Genomic DNA, 14,583 nt, shown 5'->3' with positions numbered 1-14,583 from the left:
GATGGACCTGGAAGGTATGCTAAGTGAAATAAGCCAGAGAAAGACAAATACCATATGATCTTATATGTGTAATCTAAAGAACAAAATAAACTCAGAGATATAGGGAACAAACTAATGATTGCCAGTGGGGAGTGGGGTTGGGAGGACGAGGTGAAAAAGGGGAAGGAATTAAGCACAAATTGGTAGTTACAAAATAGTCACAGGGATGTAAAGTATAGTGAATATAGTCAATAATATGGTAATAACTATGTATGATGTCAGGTGGGTACTAGAAAAGTCAGGGGAGTTACTTCATAATGTATATAAATGTCTAACCACTATGCTGTACATCTGAAACTAATATAATATTGAATGTCAACTGAAATTGAAAATATTTTAAAAGGGGGGGACAGGTGAAGGGGAATAAGAGGCTCACATTTCCAGATATAAAACAAGTCATGGGGATGTAATGTACAACCTGGGGAATATAGTCAATATTGTGATAGCATGGTACAGTGTCAGATGATTGCTGGACTTACCATGGTGATCACTTCTTTAGGTGTAGAATAACTGTGTGGAATGACTGTGGTGTATACTTGAAACTAATAGTGTATGTTAGCAATATTTTAATAAAAATCTTTTAAAAATGATGTTTACAAAGAAAAGGAAATGACATGAACAGTGTTTACAACATGTTAAAAACCTGGATAAAGAATTTTATTACATATATATTGCATATTCACATATTTACATAGGTAATTATGTAAAAAAATAGATAAATAAAAAACTAAAATGAAAATCTATAAGGTTAACTCATGGAGTTTTTTTTTTAGAGTGATTAAATTTTATAGATTCTTTTCTTAATTTTTCAGTTTATATGTATTATGTTTTTATAATTTTTAGTGATTAAAATATACATAATTATATATTGCTTTTGTGATATAAATTACTAGTGCTCAAGCAATACCTAGTTGTCCTAGTCTTTCTAACATAGACGGCTCCTTCTAGCCTCTTACAGGTAGCCAAGCCCAAGTAACTGCTAGATCTGGCCAAAGAAATCAAGTGGATAGATGTGTGCCACTTTCAGCCTGAGGTAGTGAAAACTTCATGCCCAACTCTTCAGTCTCCCAATCTTACTCTTTCTCTGGAGAATCGACAGAATATTTCAGATATTCTGTGATGGAATTTCTCTCATCCAGAATTGCTGAGGCACCTAATGGAGAATAGTTGCTTTAGAGAGACAGTGACCTACAGCTGACTTTGAATGAGCAAGCAGCAAAACTGCTGAGTTAAGCCACTGAGACTTGAATGTGTTTTGTGACTACCTGGCTGACACAGCAGTGGTCTGCAAAATAGTGTAAGACAATCGGTTTTGTGGGATTACAGTATTAGAACTTCTGTTTATATTTCTTTTGATGTAATAAATAAGAAAGAAATGAAGCTTTACGAATGTATACAAATTGATAATAGCATTCTGAATCAATAAGGCAGATGATTGTGTGTCACACCTAGTAATACGAAGGTATCCTAGAGAAAAGTGAGAATCCACAACATGTAGGAGTCTACAGTGGTTCCCTGACTCATTCTTTTGCTTTCAGCAATAATTGAATTTATGGCTGTCGTCTAGTTTTCACTAAACTACTCCTCATAGAATAGCCACGTGGCTTAAGTTTTTTGCAATAAATCTAGATTATATTAACAATGCAGTCACCTATCCACCGTAAGAAAATGATAGAGCTGGCACTTCTTCTTAACTTGTACTAGCTCGTTAGTGAATAGACACATTAATGAAATGAAAACAAATATAAACTAATCTGATTTAATAGGAAATTAACCACCAAAATTGAAAATTGTCAAGAACACTATTTGATATATTAATTTGCTTCCACCTTTATTAATGAAGAGCCTCAACCTAAGTGCTTTAAAATATTAGATAATGACTGTTTAAAGCCAACATGTGATAATCAATCCAGGACTTTGAAAAATTTACCAAAGTTAACAATAAATGTTTATAAGCCTCTTATGAGGTTTAATAATGAAAAACTAAACACATATGATTGGGAAAATGTGTTCTTTTTGCTGTGATTTAAATGGCTTAAATATTATACAGAAAGCTTAATGGTGACAAAATAAATTCATTTTGTCAGCAAATACTGACAGAAAACATTGCTAAAGTGTTGAAATAAGATTAGAACATTACACAAAGTGGGAGGTTTATTACACAGTTGGATGAAAATGCAGATGTTTGTAACATTACTTGGCTTGAAGTATTTGCTAAATTGTTTCAATAAAATTTACAAAGAACTTTTTGTAAACCTCTGAAAGAAACAAAACATTTTCAAATGGAAAATTACTTATTTAATTTTAAAAATACTTCTTGTGGAAAACCAAAATTGTAATCACTAATGGAATGTCTGGTTTGAGGGGGAGAAAAAGGCTATTGGGTAAGGATATCAAGATAGCATTTCACAAACTGGATCATTCCTAGGCAACTTCTTGAAACAAAGAAGTTGAAGCCTTTTCCAAAGGTCAGTCATTTAAAACCATTGATTATGACCTCAGATCGAAGCTGACCCAAATACACCTATTACCTGGGATTTCTTTTTAATGACTTGAATTAAAAGAAGACAGCTTAAATTAGTACATATATTAGCTAGGAACTGTATTCAGCTGCAAGTAACAGAGAATGCCTCTCTTCCCCCTAGTACATAAACTACAATATCAGGTTATTTTGTACTTAAGTAAAAGAAGGCCAGGCTGTTCCAGGTTGGAAGGGTAACTGAATGTCATTGGGAACTGATGCTTCTAGCTTTCTGTTCCACCATCTTGAAGATGTGACTCTCAATCTTATGGTTCCAATATGGCTGTCAGAGCCCATGCCACAAAGTACATTTCAGACAGAAAGTGGAGGGCAATGGACACAAAAAGCTGAGTCTGCCCAACAACTGTTAAAAGCCCAAGGTAAGGGGCAGCTGGTTAGCTCAGTTGGTTAGAGCGTGGTGCTCCTAACAACAAGGTTGCTGGTTCAATCCCCACACGGGTCCCTGTGAGCTGCACCCTCCACAACTAGATTGAAACAACTACTTGACTTGGAGCTGATGGGTCCTGGAAAAACACATTTAAAATAAATAAAAGTTAAAAAAATAAAATAAAAAGCCCAAGGTATAACTTTCACTTACATCTTTTTGGCCAAAACTGTATCACATGACTGCACCATCTGCAAGGGAGCTTGGGAAATGTAGTTTTGTTTTGGTCAGGCTTTTTCCCTCATTTATTTGCTTTATATTTTTAGTTACTCTGATACTTTTCTTCTTATAATTAAGCAACAAAAAATATAATATTCTTTAAAAAAAACAAGTTTATCAGCCAAAAGTTGACTTAATTAAAAATAATAAAAGTAGTCTGAGGCGTAAGGTAGGAGAAACAAGTTATTTTACATTTAACAGGCTTACTGTTAGAAATTTTCTAACCTCATTTTGGCTTCTTTTAGGCCCTGCATATAATAAATATAACAATAATAATAGTGACATTGAGTTATAAAGTGCTTACTACTTGCCAATAACTGTTGTAAGTCTTTAGAAACGTTTACTCATTTAATCCTCAAAAGAGTCCAGGATAGGAATTTCCTTATTTTACAGATGGGGAAACTGAGTACATAGAGGTTTGGTGACTTGGCCAAGGTTACAAAGCTATTAATTGGATTATGTGACCTAGTGTTTTTATTTTTTGTTTGTTTTTAAGAAGCTGTCTACTGAATGTTATTTGAACTGAGTTGATGTTAAATTCTGTTCCACTTCCTTGCTATATATGTGTCTCTGTCAAGGCACTTAACTTCCCAAAGCTTCAGCTTCTTATCTTTAAAATGGGGTTAATAATAACCCATAACATTGTCATGAGTTATTATGACAATAACGTAAGTTATTGTCAATGAATGGTAATTACTATTTTAAACAAAATATATATGTTTGTATAGAATGGCTGTCGTCAATGAAAAGGGCAAGAGTCAAATTCTTTTGAAAACTTTGAAGGGAAAAATAAAATACAAATTTTAAAGTCAGCTTTGTTTTATATATTTTTTCAGATCAATGTTGAACTGTGTGGACTGTTTGGCGCAAAGCAAATTGTAATTTCCCACGCCTCTCAAACTGTTAACCAAACTGAAAGTATACCGAGCACAATCAAAACGTTTCTTTCCAAACACTGTGCTGAACATCCAAACAACTGGGATGATCACCTGCCAGCCATTTCATTTGCCTTCAATATAACTCATTTGGTATGTGCCTCTTTGTAGTTCTATCTTTTGAGTTAGGGCTATTTCTTGCCTAGATAAATGCTTTATTACAAATTGTTGTTTATTTTCCTTCAAATAGGAGCCTTCTAAAAATATACCATACTTTCAAATGTTTAATCGAAATCCTTGTATGCCAGAGATTTCAGATGTTCTCCATGAAGTGGATGGTAATAATACAAGTATGTTTGCCAAAATTCTGGGTGCAATTAAAGAAGCCGATAAAATAATGGAGAATAAGATAACTTCAGTGGTCAAGGTGATTCTATTTAACACACAACTCTATAATAGAAAAATCTATAAAGTGATTTTTAAAAAAATTGTAGCATATGTACACACAGGGACAGACAAACACAATATACCTTTAAACCAAAATCTTTTTCTACCAAATGCTGCTTGTCTTGATTAAACAATATCTTTATTAGCTGTGAAATTCTGAGAGACATTTATGGGAAGGAAAAACAGGCATTTTGGAATCAAGCAGAGCAGAATTCAAATCCCTGGTCTTATTGCTTTCCAGGTGTTTGACTTGGGAAAATTACTTAAGCTATCTCTGTATACCTTATTTATAAAGTTGGGGTGATTCTGACTTTGAAATATTGTTTGAAGAGTTAAATGGGATTCATGCCTACCTTTTAAGTGGCATCTCAATAAATAACCATTTTGTTATATTATCTGTATTTACCTTCAGGAAACTAGAGTTCTTTCATCCCTTTGTTCTCTTTTTTTTGCACTTGTAGATGGAGAATAACAATGTTGATGAACTAAGTAAAAGCAAAATCATTGTTAAAAAGAAACCAAAGCAGTTAAATCCATTTCATCTCAAAGTGGGTCATGAAGTTTTAAGACAAAGGAAAAATTGGTGGAAGGATGGCCGTTTCCAGTCCGAATGGGTTGGGCCTTGTGTCATAGACTATATCACAGAAAGTGGATGTGCTGTTCTGAGAGACAACACTGGGGCTCGTCTTAAAAGACCTATCAAAATGTCTCACCTTAAGCCCTATGTAAGAGAACCCAGTGAACAAGGTAAATATCTGTCACTTTTCTACATTTTTACTTCTTTTGAATGAGGAGAGAAGTTAAAAATACAACCCCTTCCCCCCTTGGTTAGGTTTTCCTTTCAGTAAACTTTGGTATAGTTTTAGATCCTAAGTAGTCTCTTTTATTAGAGTGTCTCTTCTAAAACTGTCATGCTTATAAGAGATTTTTAAATTTTATTTCTAGTGTACTTTTTACACACTTTCTCACAGTTCAGGTGGGAGATACTGAACATGTTTCACAAGAAAGAGCTATGTGTTCTGTTTTCACTTTTTCAATATTTTATGAGTAACTTTGTGCCTCATTTTAGCATTAAAAAACAGCAGCTAAGATAATTAATGCCAAAAACAAATATACTGTCCAGAATCCTGTTGTGAGATAAACATATTAGGGGACTTAAAAATGTGATTAATTTTTAACATTGCATCATAGTCAAGTTATGGTGGGTGCAATGGAGGGTGCAGAGTGGCTTGTATTCAGAATGTTATAGGTGCTATAAGAAGAGGTGATTGCACCCTAAACAACGCTATACTTGCCCCCAAATATGGTTATAAACAATCAAGATAATCCTGATTTCTTTAACGCTTTCTTTCATAGACTAGAGCTACATTATATTTTTGCCATAGCTTTCAGATTAAATCCCACTTTTATTGATACTTTTATTTTGTCCTAGTGTATCTGCTTCCTAGAGTTTCTCTGAGGTGGATAACTGAGAGGGAGTTAATTTTTACCTTAGCCAGTTCATTTTGTTTTTTCTATAAAGAAAGATAAAGCATCAATATTATTTGAATATGAATAACAATTAATGGGAGATACCATTTAGTATATTTTTAAACAATGTAAACAATTGAGTTATTTAACAGGCTTAAGTAAATAATAATTATAAGAGCAACAGCAATAGATAACCTATGCTTTTTAGGATATGAAGCCCTTGGGGGCTGCTCCATAACAGCTCAACTCTGCTTCTAATCCAGGTCACAACTCTCATGTTAAAAGCTCAGTACCTTTCCATCTGCTTGTGACAGATCCAGTTGCTCTACTGGTAAACTTATCTTGGACTGTTCTAATTCTAAACAGTACCTTCATTCTTTCTGTTAGAAGATAAGCACAGCACTTCTTGTGCCTCTTAATTCTGAGCTACCTTTATATTTCTCCCTCCTGCAATTTAAGTAGAGAAGATTATACAGGTACATGTTGTCCTTCCTTCGTCAGAATGATTTTTCTCCTTAACCTTTGACATTCAGGACTTGCCCCCATCTAATGTGTTAACCTTCCTTAGTTAATACAAAATTTATGTTTAAAATGTTGCTGTGTCAGGATCTGTTTCAACATTTTGTAATTTGCTCTTGCCAAAGAAAGGAGGCCAAACATTTTGCTGCTCCTGAATATTTCAGAGTCCAGTTGAGTAGAACGTTTTCTAAACAGAGGAAGTATACTTTTTGCCTCATGCTTGAATTCTCTGCAGATATTTCTTCTAGTAATATAAAGGAAATTGCAATTTTAGTACTAGTGTATAATAACGAACCTGTGATTGATGGATAAATTTGTTTTTTCTTGTTAAGCAAGAAAGTGATGATCCAGCCATCCTGGAACCTGGTTCTTGAGTGCTACCGTGTTTCCCCAAAAATAAGTCCTAGCTGAACAGTCAGCTCTAATGCATCTTTTGGAGCAAAAATTAATATAAGACCTTGTCTTATATAATGTAATATAAGACTGGGTCTTATTTTACTATAAGACCGGGTATAATATAATTAATATAATATAATATAATATAACATACTGGGTCTTATATTAATATGTTCAGTCCTAGAACTGAAATTAAAGCAAATAAAATGGCTTTGAATAAACACCCTATTCTTTCATTTGACATAAATGTTCTTTTCTACACAATCAATTAGAACTGATTGTCTGGCTAGGTCTTATTTTTGGGGAAATGGTCCTTTTTGTGTGTTTTTCTTATTTGCAGAAATTAATGTGATTTCTGCAGTCTTTTTTTTTCAATATCACATATTTTCCTGAAAACCTTTACCTCAAAAGCTGATTTTTAAACAGTCCTAGAACTGAAATTAAAACAAAATGGCTTTGAACAAACACCATATTCTTTCATGTGACATAAATGTGGGCGAGCTGTAGCCAAAAGAACTACGAGTTTGTCTTAAACTGTACTTGTCATTGCAATTTTTGCCAGCCTTGAGATTTTGTAGCTATATTAAAGATTCATTGCCCAAAGCAGATATGCTTCTGTTGCCAACTTCTTATCCCTTCTTATCTAGAACATAGTGTAGAGAGAACACATTCCATACTAGGTCTACAATATTTCTCACTGCTATTTTCAGCAAGCCTATTTGTCATTTTGTCTAGTTCAGTGCCAGCTACCTTCTCAAGACTAATTATTTTAACAACAAATGTTATGATATGCCATAGTGTGTCCCTGTAATCATAATGTGCCCTTTGAAAGGAAAAATGTTATTGACTCATTATTTTGTCCAACATAGATTTTTAAGTACTTTCATTTGTTTTGTTTTGTTCTGGGCAGGAGTTATTGTGATAAATTTGTGTCTGCCTCCTCCAAAGGTTTTAGTGTGATTGCCCTTCACAGTTTGTGAGATGCTTTCCATTATATTGTAAGTTTCTTATTGCTGCCACAGTTAATTATCACAAGTTTAGTGGCATAAAACAACACAAGTTTATTATCTTACAGTTCAGTAATTTAGAAGTCCAACCTAGGTCTCACTGGGCTAAAATCAGTACATTGGCAGGTCTGTGTTCCCTTCTGTAGGCTTTAGACAAGTTCGTTTCTTTGCCTTTTCCCCCTTCTACCCACATTGCTTGGCTGATGGCTCCCTTCCTGTATCTTCAAAGCCAACAATGGCAGGTGGTACTTCTCACATCAAGTCACTCCAACCTCCTACTCTTCCACATTTAAGGACCCTAATCCTTGCACCCACCCACATAAACCAGGATAATCTCCCTATTTTAAGATCAGCAGGTTATTAACTTTAATCCTATCATTATCCCAATTCTCCTTTGCCATGTAAGATAACATATTCACAGGTCCCACAGATTGTGGACATCTTTAGGGACCCATTATTCTGCCCACCACACCATGGTTTACACTCATGAAACAGAACAAAGCTTAGTCCCTATATTATCAAGCCCATGATCTTGACTTCATTATTTTTGCAAAGAGCATAACTCTAAACGTTATGTAATCTCTAAACTCAGAGTACTTCTGTTAGTATTAGTAATTTATTATAATAACAATTATGTAGTATCAGATTATAGTTATTGTTATTTTTGTCATGAGAAGATGTACTTGTATGGCAACACATTCTAATAGTTTTGGATTGTCTGGCCATATATAGGATTAACCTAGTCACTTCTCTTCAGAATAAGAAAATTAAGTAATCTGAAACCTTGTACTTTCTATTTGAAGAAATAAATTAATCCAAATCACTCAGACTTTTCTGAGGCTTTGATTTTCACTTATTTTTCTCCTTAGGGAAATTTAAAAATGTGTTTCCTAATCTCATTTTTCACTCCTTAAAACTACACAAGTAGAAGTATGTCAGAAATGCTGTTAGTACCTTCCTAGAATGTGTTGAAAATAGTTCTGTTTCTAAAACTAAAGACAATTATTCAGTCTTGTCAAAACTGAAATATTGCTTTTCATCCAACAGATGTCATAATCATAACTAAATCAATAGATTGAGAAGAGAAAAATACTTTAAGTCTATTGTGTAATGTGACTTAGTGGAAAAGCCCTTTAAAATGGTACTCTTGTTTACCTCTCTATAAATAATGAGAGTTTACCTCTCTATATAATGAGGGCAAAAACTCACCTTGTTCTTTTCTATGTCCCTAACTCAGGATTATTCCAGGTCAGTATTGTCCATTAGATATATAATGCAAAAATTATGTAATAAATAACTTTAAATTTTCTAGTAGCCACATTAAAAAAGTACAAATAAGTGAAAATAATTTTAATAATATATTTTAAATAATCCAGTGTATGTAAAATATTATTTCAACATGTACATAAGGTCTCAAGAGTCTCTTTTCTGATAATTTTTGGTAATCTTTTTTTGAAATTAAAGAGCATTTGTATTGGTTCTTTATGGATGTAGACCATAGTAGGAGTTGAAACATATTTGACCTTTCTGAATGAATGAGAATTTTGTTCTTTTCTACAGAAACAGGGCTTGAAATCTCCAGAGTAGTTTTCCATTGCATATAAAGTGATATGTGTAGAATTTGCTGACTATAATCCTTGTTCTCTACAGTTTTATTACAATAAGTTACTTTAAAGTTATCACTTATTTAAAAGAAAATATATACATATATCACCTAATAAAACCTATCTATCTATCTATATCTATATCTATATCTATATCTATATATATATATATATATATGTATGTATGTGTATATCACTTACTCATGTGTAGAACCTCTCTTCTTACAAACAGATGAGTTTCATAAAGTCCATTTGTTTCTAAGTCCAGTATAACTAGGAAGTACTTAAGCTCAAGAATGTATTTCTAGCAAATCAGAGTGGTATTTTCTATGAGCTTTACATCTATGAATATTTTCCCTGTTGATACATGTTTACTCGACATATTTTTCTAAATAGACCTACTTTATCTGTATGGGAAATCGTTTTTGAGACAGAAAACTTCATCAAAATGTCTCTAAGGATCTCTGGAAATACCTTAAAAGCTGTGGTTTCTTCTGTCACTTCTGATACTTTTTCTGTCACTTCTTCTGATACTTTGCAGCATTGTATGGGCATGGAATTCTCCATGAGTTATTAGGAAAATTTCATCAGTTAACACTTGTACCATACCTCACCTTTATAAGTTCTCTTATAAACCACTACCTAGCCTTCTCCAGTATTAACAGGCTCATACTGAACTTTGATTTTGAACCTCTTAAGTAACATATTCTAAAAATGGTTCAATTTCACTGATCATTTTTTCTTCTTTCTTGCTTCTCTTGGACATAGCACTTCTCATGGGTTGCATGATTCTTTTATTATCTTTTAGAATTGTACCTCTTGTCTAGCAATTCGGCCCATACTAACTACAAAAGTCGTTTCTTGCCACCTTTAATTATCCACACTTTTTTTCCCATCATAAATATGTATATCTTCTTAACAGCATTTTCAATCTCATTACTACTTTTGTATTAAGAATTGGAGGGGGTTAAACTTGGAAAACCTCTCAAAACTAAAATACCAGATACACTTCGCCTAATGAAGAACTGAATGGGCAAAACTAAATGTCTATACAAATCCAAGACCACTTAATACCATCTGTTGGTAGAAAGCATAGATTTGTTTGATCAATTGAAGTTTGTAAATTGAAAGTTCTTAACATGTCAACTTACGGAGTTGAGATAGGGCCCGTGAGCTTTTCACATATTAATATGAGGGTGGGTAGAGTGGGATTGTGTTCCAGGCTATCCTAGCAACTTTATCTGCTCTGAGAAACCTTCATTGATCTCTAATCTAAATGGGCAGTTAATCTTCCTTTTGCTATTTCTCGAACTTAAAATTTGAGGGCTCTTTAAGCTATTGAAATCTTCAAGAGAATCTGTTAATGTTTTGGGAGAAAATCCAGAGAGAGAAGGCAGGGGTCCAGGGAGTTTATCAGCTATGGTAGAAGAATTCCTTGTTGTAATGAATTAAAATATCAGGTGGGGAGGAATCCTTTTATATATATATTAACCTTTATTTATAAAGATGCTACTGCTGTGCCATCAGTTGAACATTCATTTTTCCTGATAGAGATGATAAATTTGCTGAAAATAGAATAAAATGCTAGTAACAAGGAAAATTCCTTGTCAATATTTCAGTATGGATTTAGCAACACCTTAAAAGTTCATGAACATTTTGATATTTAAGCTCAGCTTTCTAAACTACTGCATTGCAGTCTGTCTACTTACACGTTCCTGTCACATAAGTCTTATTCTAGGAACTTTATCTTCATTTTCATTGATAACTTCATGATGTAACAATTTGATATTACTATCCTAATATGGGTTCTATAAAGATTGGAGAATTATCTAAAATAAGGATTCAGTAATTTTATCTTTAAAAATATCTTTCAAGACCCCATTAATTCACCCAGAAATGTTTTGCAGAAGCATTGTAAAGATATTATCAACATCAAAAATTAGTTTTATAACTTTGGTTTTAATTTATACTATAATCCCCAGCCTTTTCCACCCCTTGCCCACACCTACCAAAGACAAGTCAGGGAACAGGAAAACTTGGCGCTTTTTAAATCCTTAGTCTTTTGTGAACTCTATATGAACTGTCCAAATTTATACATCATTTTATTCATTCTTTGACATGTCTATTTAGTAGTTAGGAGAACCCACCAGAAGTTAATCTAATCTTGATAGTTAATTATTATTTGGGATTTTGTTCCTCATTTAACATTGTTCAGTTTAAAAATGATGTTTAATTATAATTCTAAAAGGCAAACTTATGATGTTTCTTCTTTCAGACAGTTTTTATATCTTACAAGGTTCAGTAGTTGCAGATCATGACTACATTGGATTGCCTGGAATTCCAGTTGGAGCATACCAAGCAAATATTCTGGTAGAAGATGCAACTATTGGTGTCATTGATAATGAATTGCTGACATCAAGCAAGGATCGTGAACTACTAGAATATAGGAATGCCAAACTCTCTCCATTGATAGAAGATAATAGTACTCTTGAAAAGCAGACTTTCAGCCTGTTGGACTCTTCAAACCAAGTCCTTGAGTACTTAAGTTAGTAAATACCAAAATTCATTTAAAGTGCTTGTTTAGAATGTAGAATTTCTTGAATTTTGCTCTTTTCCATCAAAATAGGTTGTATAGAAGGTATCTTAACTCACTCTTAATGACTAAATCCCGAAGATTTTTTTATAACTATTTATTTATCTAAAGTTGTACCATGTTTTAATGTCAGTATGTGTGTGTGTATATATATATATATATATATATATATATATATATATATGCATGCAAAGGAAGCATATAATATATAGAATTCACTTTTTCTTCTAAAAAGAGAACAGCAAAGAATGCTTGTTTCTTAGGAAGTAAACTAAAATTCCAGCTCAGAACTCTCAAATCTTTATCTCGTGCGGTACCATGTTTTCAGTTTTCATTTGTTTTTAGAATATTTCTCCTTTTAAAAAATAAGTTTGAATTTCCTACCATTTTCCCAAAAATAAGACCTAACCCAACAATCAGCTCTAATGCGTCTTTTGGAACAAAAATTAATATAAGACCCGATATTATATTATTATATTATATTATAGACCAGTCTTATAGTAAAATAAGACTGGGTCTTATATTAATTTTTTTTGCTCCAAAAGACACATTAGAGCTGATTGTCCGGCTAGGTCTTATTTGCAGGGAAATACAGTAGAATGGAATTAATAGATATTTATTCAACCACAACAATGAATTAAGTGAAACTTCTTTCTGTGTCACTGGAACTTCTAAAAACAATATTGTAAGAAAATATTTAGAGTTATTCAATAGGCTCTTACAGGATATTGGCAATTTCATCTTGTTAGATAGACTCAGGATTAGGATCTGAAACTATATGATATATTGGTTTGAAAAACATTTGTACACTTCATAACGTATATTAAAGCTAAAGTCATTCATTAATAAGATTTTTTTCTGCAATCTTAAAGAAGTAAATACTAATGATAAAATAATTAATATCAGATTTTAAATATAATTTCTATATTTATAACTTTGTTCAACAAATATTTGTTATGAAGCACTTTGAAGAATGCTGTGGAAAAATTAAAAGATGATTCTGGCAGGTATGTATGTGCCTGGCCCTCATCAGGGACTTGCCGTCTGGTAAGGGATATAGACCCTATATGCCTCGTACAACACAAGCACTAGCTCTGAAAAAATTGGCTGTGAAGTTACGCGAATGCTTCCTCCTCACATTCCAGTGGTCAGACCTGGTGACACACTGCCAATGGTTATGGTTTTCTTTTTGTGGTGATGACAGTGTTCTGACGTTAGTGGTGATGGTTTCATATCTCTGAAAATACTAACATTCATTGAATTGTACATTTTAAAAGGGTGAATTTTATAGTATGAGAATTATCTCTCAATAAAATTGTTATAGAGTTTAAACCAAAGTTAAAAAAAAACACACAAAAAAAACTTAACCACGTCTAATACCAAAGGATAGGTAAGTACAGTCCTGCTACTATATCCCTGGAAGGAGGAAAACCGGATTATTGGTGCAGAGCTATAATAGCTGCCATACTCATCTTTGTTTGCAGATTCTATTGTAGGCCATTTACAATGAAAGTTATTTTTACTTCCTGATAAATAGCCAATACAGGCTATTCAAACAAAATGCTAATTGTATTACTAAAGTCTCAGGATTCTAATACAGAGATTCCAAGTATAGATTTTCAGTAAGCAAATACAAACAAAACATGCCCAGAAATTAGATACACACACGTGTCTCTAATGTTTGTAGGATCCTGTCAAGAGTGAAAATAGAGGTCCACATGCCATATACATAAATATTAGAAGTTATTCATCCAGCTAACATACTGTTTGTACCTTGTCAAATACGCCTTCCTAAGGTTCCTAGAAGTCTTAGCCTCCATGAGCCCTGCACTGAGTGCCAAGGTAGAGAAACCTGGTCGCCAAGTGTCTTTTTCCCAACCCCACCATCTCCCAAGGAAAGTCCACCCTGGCTTCAGCAGACACGCCCCTTGACCAGACAGATCTTTGGAATGTGCTCTCCAGCTGTGCATCCACCTTCCTGGAACAGACCAGGAAGGCCTTGGAAGAGGAGAGGAGAGCACATCTCTAAGCCCTGTGGTCTCACCCTGCAGGGAGGGACATAACTGAGCAGGGCAGAACCTAGCCTTCAAGCACAGGGCCCAGCGTCGGGTCCCTCGCGCCCGGATTTAAGGGAGGTTTTCTATAGAATGAGTTTATAGTAACTTTTTAACCAAAAAGTCCAGAAATATCTTTATGAGGCTTTGTATGCCACCTTGTGGTATTTTTATGAACACTTAAAAACAAGATATAGAAGGAACTGGAGATGCTGAGTTAAAATAAAGAAAAATGTATTCTGAATGAGAATAATTGCCTGATTTGAAAAGTTGTTTTTAGATATGATTAACATTTCAAGTGTAAAATTTTCTTACACTGCCATCTAAAAAAAGTAACACTGAGACACAAAACTTACTATATGTTTAGCTATGGGATTAAAGACTCAAAAAAGAT

General features: G+C 33.5%; 1 protein-coding gene across 4 annotated transcripts in view; it reads left to right on the top strand.

Moving 5' to 3' along the window:
* Positions 1–12,544, top strand: part of GIN1 (gypsy retrotransposon integrase 1) — a 30,052-nt gene extending 17,508 nt beyond the window's left edge. For 3 of the 4 annotated variants that reach the window (XM_033110308.1, XM_033110311.1, XM_033110312.1), the window contains 4 exons: positions 4,061–4,252; positions 4,350–4,526; positions 5,008–5,293; positions 11,818–12,544. In XM_033110308.1, the coding sequence (XP_032966199.1) occupies positions 4,061–4,252; positions 4,350–4,526; positions 5,008–5,293; positions 11,818–12,092 (930 nt within the window). In that variant the 3' untranslated portion in view covers positions 12,093–12,544. The remainder of the gene's footprint in view (positions 1–4,060; positions 4,253–4,349; positions 4,527–5,007; positions 5,294–11,817) is intronic. The other variant, XM_033110309.1, reaches the window with a different exon arrangement.
* Positions 12,545–14,583: the final 2,039 nt, after the last annotated feature.

Source organism: Rhinolophus ferrumequinum, chromosome 7 (assembly GCF_004115265.2).
Source record: "Rhinolophus ferrumequinum isolate MPI-CBG mRhiFer1 chromosome 7, mRhiFer1_v1.p, whole genome shotgun sequence".
Lineage (NCBI taxonomy): Eukaryota > Metazoa > Chordata > Mammalia > Chiroptera > Rhinolophidae > Rhinolophus > Rhinolophus ferrumequinum.
Note: the sequence above shows the minus strand (reverse complement) of the source record. Positions and strands in the feature narration are given on the sequence as shown.